We start from the raw sequence: 7,871 nt of genomic DNA on the forward strand, positions 1-7,871 counted from the left end.
CTAAGTGAATTACCCTGGGATGTCTCCTCTTGAAGTGCTTTGCTGCGATGGCAGCACACGAGGGGTGGGGGTGTGTTTCACAGATGCATCAGTTGAAAGTGGAGGTTTTGGCTCGGATCTCAGAGTTGGTGGCTCTACGTGACACAGAGCACGGGCTCAGGCTCACGGCTCCCCTGATGGTGGATGTCAAGAGCCTAGAATTTTCACTGAATTTCACTGAATTTTAGAGTTGGAAGGGACCATAGAGATCATCTAGTCCAACTCCCCTGCTGAAGCAGGATTGCCTAGAGCTTGTCAGAGCATGTTACTCAGGAGCATCCAGGTGGGTCTTGAAAATCTCCAAGGAAGGGGACTCCACACCCTCCCTGGGCAGCCTGTCCCAGGGCTCTGCCACCCTCACCGTGAAGAAGTTTCTCCTCATATTTGAGTGGAACCTCTTCTGTTCCAACTTGTGCCCGTTGCCCCTCGTCCTCTCACTGGGAACCACTGAAAAGAGTCTGGCTCCCTCCTCCTTCAACCCACCCTTGAGATACTTGTAGGCATTGATAAGGTCTCCCCTCAGCCTTCTCTTCTCCAGACTAAAGAGTCCCAGCTCTCTCAGTCTCTCCTCATAAGGGAGATGCTCCAATCCTTGAATCATCTTTTGATGATTTTGATGATGCTTTTACACCGAGTCCTCATCTCAGAGGACTTGCTTTGGCATCAGACTTGGGGGAAGTTCTCTGTTCTCCCTCGGAAGGTCTGGGGCCACATTCTGAGCCGGGCAGCAGGACTGTGACATCGACACCGCTCCCCCAGAACCCTGGAGATGTGACTGCCCTGAGCCCTGCCTAGAGATGGATGTCATCAGTCCTAAAACACTGAGCAGCTTCCCTTTGATGTCAGTACCATCAGATTATCCAGAGCCTGAAATCATGGGTTTGTGGTTTTGGTAATTTGGGGAATACTTTAGATTTTGGGATATGTGTGTGTAGCACACAACTGTACAGGCACTGCATAAGGAATTAAGATTTCCTTGTGCTCAACAGCATTATTTTAAGGGTTCCAGTAACAGTTACTTCTATTGCTTTGTAGTTTGGTAGGAAAATTAACCTGGAACAGTACTACTTTACAGTGAAAACGAATCTAAACTAGTCTGTAAAATTTTACAGAGAAGGGAGGACTTGGTCTTTATTAAATTGTCAAATATGTCCAAAGTGCTGGAATATAGTGGGTTAAAACATTCTGCTGCCCTGTTACAAGAACTAGGATTCACCATTCACATTTGGACCAGTAATGTGTTGCATCTCTTTCAGCAGCGCTGCACTTCAAGCCTCTCTTGTTGGAGGATTTTTCCTAATGGAAGAGTTAGGTCTTGAAGATGATGCTGGTGGAATTTCAGAAATACTTAATTTGAAGATTTACAAGGAATGATTTTTCTTTTGACTACTGAATTTGCATGGCTTTAGAAAAGCAGCACATTGGATGGATAACCCTGATATGAAGACCCCAGGGAACAGCCACATCCTCGGGATATTATCTTGCGCTCTCTGTCTGCCGTTGGTAGTTTCCCTTGAAAAAGTGACCATCCCAGCAGAGCTGAAGTTGGCTGTCCTGAAATACCCGGTCAATGCCACCTCCTGCAGCGTCACCTGCGGGCCGGGCTACAAGCTGGAGGAGATATGTGAGATCACTCCCTCTGGAGAGAGGAGGAATTGTACCTTGCGCAGGTCCTACTGCCTCACCAGCTGGCTCTGTGGCTTACTCTACTTCACCGTCCCCGTTGGCCAACCCTTCCAGTTCAGCTGCCTGACCACGGACCCAGCCAGCTCTGGGAGCCAAGCTTATACCTACACGTGGAGGCTTGCCCAGGGCCTTATCACCACAAACGATGTGCTGTTCAAACCTTTCAATAACCCAAATTCTGTTGTCAAATTTTCCCCTACCAAGGAGTCCGATGCGGGGACCTACCGATGCGACGTGCAGATACTGAAGACACTTAAAGTCATCAAGAGGGTCTACTTTGGGATCAGAGTGGTGCAAAAGAACTTAGTGGATCTGAACTTTCAAAAATTCTTGACCTGGCAACAGAAGTTAGCAGCAAACAAGGAGCTGGTGTACTACCCAGACAATAGCACCCATGAAGAAGTGCACGAGCAGCGGCATTTTTGGCGAGGAGGGTTGTTTTCTGAAGGCTTGATAGGAGTTGGAAGCGGGGTGCTGGGGGGTGTCTTGTTGAGCGTGGCTCTCTACTACTTGCAGAAGATTGTGGCAAGGAGAGCTGCAAAGAAACGAACCGCCATTTAATGCAATTGCTTGTCTCTCTATTAGTGTTGATGCAGTATTTCATGGCAATATCTGTAATTTTTTTTCTGGCTGCCACAGTTTATTGCCAAATATTTTCTTGAGCTTCGGAGTCTGCTGAGTTGGTGCAGGGCTGTAGCACCAGAGCTGGAGTCTCAATGGAGAGGTGCAGACAGTAGCTCTGGATGGGACAGAGCAGTTTGCAGCCACGTTGTGTGAAAGGATGGTTGGGAATGGTCCAGGTGGGAATTAGAGGACACTGAGCCAGAGAAACTGCCCACTGCTTGCTGCCAGCTGCCTTGCCGTGCTCCTCTAGGTGGCCTTTATTCTTCATCTAGGTGTCTGGATATTTTTATCTAGCTAATAACTTACAATCCTGATTCCTGTCTTATTTCTTCTGCTTTGCCCAGAGCTCTGTGGTGGTGTGAGCTGACGCAGATCAGTATTTGATAGATGATGTTTCTCCAGCAAGAGGTGCAGAGAAGTAAGGATGCTCTGGAGGTGGGCTCTCAGACCAGGTTTCCTGGTTCTCTGGTGTCCTTTCCATCAGCTCCAAGAGCTCTGGTCTCAGCAGCCGTGGGGACGAGGGGTGGGCCACCGCTGCCTGCTTCCTCCAGAGAGATTTATCTCCTATTAGAGCCCAGAAAACTCTAAGTATCTTCAAGCCACAGCTTGGAGCTCGCCCTGTTCCCTTTGTAGTGTAGAAGAGCGAGGCAGGGAGCGTTGGGGGCACACCAGCACATCTTCCGTTTGAGCGCTGCTGCTTAGAAACATAACGGGGAGGTTTTAATCAAGACTCGGAGCTGAGCTCATTCCTCAAATCTTTAAAGGGGGAGGAACGGAAGAGTTCAGTGGGCTTGTGGATCTTTCATTTTTCCTGGTGATTAATAAGTATAAAACATGCAGCAACTCGGTAGGGAGTATTGTTTCCCCTTTGGTAGCAGAATCCACATAGGGACCTATTAAGTGCCTTCTTTCTACTTTCTGTCTTTTATTTTACAGTAAACAACTATATTTACCAAGTCTGTTTTCTTTTTCTCCTTTTTTTCCTGGGAACTGAAGTACAGGAATGCAGAGCACACGCAGTTCTGGGGAAAATAATGATACCACTCTCTATTATTAAAGATTGACGCAAACTATTATTTTTTTTTTCTTTTTACCAGAACAACAACAAAAAAAGCTTTAATAGAGAGAGAGATGGATATGGATGTAAATACCTTATTTGCAGAGAATCCTACATAAAAAAAAATCAGATTGAAACGTAGTGATCCAAATTTTTGGGTACAGTGAAGGTGGTAATAAGTGTATCAATACAACCATCTGTGGACCCTGGGGTTGTCAACCTGTATTTGAGTGGAGAACCAAACCTGTCATCAGGCCTGAATCCCCAGTTTGTGGTTCTGCTGAGTTCCCTGTTTCTGTGGGGAGACTTTAATGGGCACAATAACTGGCAGAAGTTTGGGAATGTTGTGGGGGCACCATTCTGCAGAGGCAGAAGATGCCTTGGTGAAGATGCACTGTCCTTTCCCGATGCCTGGGGAAGGGACAGGAGGGTTGTTACAGCTGTGACAGACACCAAGGGACTGTATGTCCTTCTTCCATCTGGTGACCTGGTCCTGGGAGTCAGGAGCTCCTGGATGGTGATCCAGTTGTCCAAGGTTTTCTTGCTTCTGTTCTTCCTCAGTTTCCTCTGACCCAGCTCCACAACACTGAGGTTTCTCCTGTGCTCAGCGCTGGCTTGGTCTTGGCTTGGCTGCTCCCTCTGGCTCTGCCGTGCTTTTCTCTGGCTCTGGTCCTTAATGCAGAATTCCTTTGCCTTGCCAAAGAGCTCCCCAGTCCCTGAAACCAGTAGCTCCACAAAAGCATTAACTGCTCAGAGGCTCAGCAGCATCTCCCCAGACTAGGGAGAGAGATCTCCAGGTAGGGCTCTTAATCGCTTCCTCGTTCTGCTGCAGAGGTGGGAGATGGAATCGTATCTTTGTGTCTTTATAAAATAAATGTGAAAAAAAGGTTCCAGTAAATTCCATGGTTTGGATTGGTTTAGTGTTCAGCTACCCCGTTGATACCTGCTTTAGGTTGATTGTCTTCTCTTAAAACTAATTTCTAATCAACTTGAGTAAAACCAGAGTGAGCCTCATCTGTGTGGGGCAAAACACATGGACTTAGCCCTTTGCCTGGATTTAACACCACGGAGAGTGATCTCGGTGTAAAACAAGCCCTAGATTTCCACCCCACAAAACTCTTCTTGCTCCCAGGAATTTCTCCTCTTCCCACAGCCCCTGGACAGCGGGAACAGCCATATGCTTGGTGTGGGAGCTAATGGTTAAAATCCACAAAGAGAAGCTGTCCCATCTGGAAGACCCTCTCTACACTTTGTAATGTAAATGTGGGGCTTGTGTCCTGTGGGCAGCTGTGATTTAGAAATGCAGAAAGATGACATGAAAGGTCCAGGACAATCCATTTTCTCTTTTTTTTTTTCGGGAGGTCAGAGTGGGACCAAAAGGGTCCTTCAGCTTTTCATTGTGTCCTCCCTTTGTGTTTTTTTTTTTTTTTTTTTTTTTTCTGAGGGGAGACAGATGCCTGGAGCAGGAAAGATTAATATATATTTTTTTTAATGCTTATTTTCAGATGGAGGGCTGTGATGGACAGTGTGACTCCAGCTGTCGGAAGGGGTGGGACTGGTGTAGCTGCTGTTTGAAATGACACTTTTCCTTGTAGGCTTTTGTGTATAGCTGCTGTTGGAAATGGCATTTTCCGTGTAGGCTTTTGAGCTTTACAACAATCTAAAATAGGTTGGCTGATGTTTACATTAGCAGGTCTGCGGGATGGGGGGGAAGGAAGGGAGAACAGCCTGAGCTGAGGGAAAGAGAGGTCAGGAAAGGGGAACAGGGGAGGCTGGAGGTGCAGGGAGGTCAGTGAAAGCAGCTGGAGCAGGGACCCTTCAAAACAGCGTGTTCTCCCCATCCCTCCATTTCTTTGTGTCTCCCTATAATCTGCCTGTTTTCTTACTCACTCTCCCCGTTCTTCCCAGCATAACTGGCTTAATTACAGGAAAAAAAAGGTCTCTTTCTGCTCTGAATTGGCAATGCAGTGCCTAAACTGCTTTTTCCCACTCTTGCCTGCCTCACCTGGAGGAGAGGATGGCCAGGACTGTGTGCAGACCCTGTGTTTTGTGCCAGTTCCCAGCTGGAGGGGTGGTTTTTTTTGTGGTACAAACTTCTGCTGACGATCCTAAGTATTAGGAAGCAATTAGTATTGTACGTGCTAAAGCCAGACAGATTGTGTGAGGGAGGAAGTCAATTTGCTAATGGCATTAGCACTTGGAAAGAAGGAGGTAATAACAGAATGGTGAGGCATAGGCAGCTGTTTAAATTGCTGTTAGCTACTGAAGCTTATCTAAATTGAATAACTAGATTGCCTTAACTGCTGGAACTCGAGTGGCAGCAAAAAAAGAGGAAAACAAACCCCATATGCTGCTTTTGTGCCGAGATGGGGTTGTCGGGCTCTTCCATCCTCTGCACCTTCATCTGTGTTAATTCTTTCACTTATTCCTGCAGTTGCTGGCAGCGGTTCAGCGACCTGCCAGGGCGTAGTGAACAGTGAACCACTTTGCCAACAAACGTTTTCCTTCCAACTCCATGGAATAATGCTTTTGAAAACCAGGGAAATTCAAAGTTCACTCTCCCCTTCCCTTTTGCTGTCCTCCTCCCAGCACATATACGTTGAGTTGCTATCGATATTTTGCCTGTGTCCTTCCCTGCATTTATTCCAGGAAACTGCAGCTTTTTGGCAGTGATTTTTGTATGAATATGTTCCTTTGTTGCCTGTCTGTGGTGATGCTGGCGTAGACGTGTGGAACTCGTGTATTTTTGTCAGTTAGGTTGACGGTTGGACAAGATGATCTTTAAGGTCCCTTCCAACCTAGAAGATTCTGTGATTCTGTGTTTTGGTAAAGCAGGCTGAGTACCGTGGGCTTAATTCATGTGTCATCTTAGGCCGAGTGTAGAAAAGCAAATTCACGATTGCAGCACTAATCCTAAGGAGGAGTGTTTTGGTTAACTCTAAATCAGTGTATGATGAGTCAGACACAGACCACAAGGGTTTTTGTGTACTTAATTCTGATGAGATTGTTATTTGTCTTTTAGTGACTGTTCTGGGAGAGGAGGCTGGGACCAGTGTAAATCCTTTGCTCACCCTTTTGGTATTTATAAGTGATGTAAGGAAGGTGATGAAGGAAACCTCTCTGAATGTCCGGGCTGGGGTCTCGGTGGGCAGCGTACGGGGCTGTGTAGGCAGCAAATGAGAGACCCAACAATGTAAGACCTACAAACAAAGAATCCTTTAAAATGCCTGTGGGGAAGTAACGAGGAGTTACTCAGGTGGGACACAAATCATTAACTCTGGGGTAGATTCCTTTCAATTCTTGAAATGTTTTGTTTTGATATCATTTTAAAGGGATTTGTTTGAACTTTTTCTGCGACTTTAAACAAAAGAGCAGTAAACCACTTCAGCTGCCCTTCCCCTCCAGGAAAAACCCTAAACAACTCATAATAATTTGAACCTTACACTGAAATGCTGTAAGTTTCCTAGCAAGTTAGCTAAATATTTCCCTTTGGTATTTACATGTAGAAAAAGAACTCTGTTGGGACCAGGCCTGGCAAAATATGGCAAGGGCTGGACTCATGGTGACTACAGCCTCAGTGCCTGAAACCTGCGAGGGAGCCTTTGCTGAAAACACACTGACACTCCTGGATAAACTGGTTTTTTGGTCCTAAATGCAGCTGAGCTCTCCTGAGGTTACTGTGGTCTGTTGGTGCTGGCTCGGTGGGACTGATGGGTGCAAGTGATGCTTCAGAGCATCCTTCATCCCCTGCCCTCTCCATGGGGCTGTGCTTGCCTTCCCGGTAGGACCCGTCTGTTACTCGGCGGCGGCGCATTTGTCTCCTTGATTTATATCCTGTGCAGTGGCATTTAATGATGGCTCCTGAGAAAGCAGGAGTGCCCTTGCGGGGGGTGAACCGGGGAGGAATTTATCTCCGTCTCGGCCGTTCCCTGCTGGTTTCTTTTAATGATGCTGCCCTCACCTTTACAAAGCATAAATCCCAGAGCTAATTACAGCCCCGGTGATGAGCTGCCTCGCCTGCAACTCTGCAGAGCAGGGGACGGAGAGGCAGGAGCCTGCCTGGGGTCTGAGCACAGCTGAGCCCGGCTTATTTGGGCACCTGGAGCTGGGCAGTGTTATATGGCAATCAAATCCACTCGTCCCCTCGAGCTGTAGCTTCTGGGAAGAGGAGTAGTAGATCTATCCCTCCTTCCATCCTTAGGAGCTCAGAGGGGACCTGGGAGCACATCCTGCTGCAGCCAGAGCCTGAGCCCCCCTCTGCACCCTGTGCTCAAACATGGTGTTTCTTGTATTAATGCTGACAAGTATCTCAAGGGAGGGTTGAAGGAGGAGGGAGCCAGACTCTTTTCAGTGGTTCCCAGTGAGAGGACGAGGGGCAACGGGCACAAGTTGGAACAGAAGAGGTTCCACTCAAATATGAGGAGAAACTTCTTCATGGTGAGGGTGGCAGAGCCCTGGAACAGGC

General features: G+C 47.3%; 1 protein-coding gene across 1 annotated transcript; it reads left to right on the plus strand.

Moving 5' to 3' along the window:
• The first annotated feature begins 1,461 nt into the window (after positions 1-1,461).
• TMEM81 (transmembrane protein 81) lies at positions 1,462-2,399 on the plus strand. Its single transcript, XM_014955430.1, has one exon. It carries the CDS (start codon positions 1,465-1,467, stop codon positions 2,284-2,286), a length of 822 nt encoding a protein of 273 aa, XP_014810916.1. The 5' UTR covers positions 1,462-1,464; the 3' UTR covers positions 2,287-2,399.
• Positions 2,400-7,871: the final 5,472 nt, after the last annotated feature.

The sequence above is a fragment of the Calidris pugnax genome, unplaced genomic scaffold, assembly GCF_001431845.1.
Source record: "Calidris pugnax isolate Ruff unplaced genomic scaffold, ASM143184v1 scaffold215, whole genome shotgun sequence".
Lineage (NCBI taxonomy): Eukaryota > Metazoa > Chordata > Aves > Charadriiformes > Scolopacidae > Calidris > Calidris pugnax.

What these genes read in the sequence shown, in the direction of transcription:
- TMEM81 (XM_014955430.1), top strand. Translation starts at nt 1,465, where the DNA reads ATGGATAACCCTGATATGAAGACCCCAGGGAACAGCCACATCCTCGGG.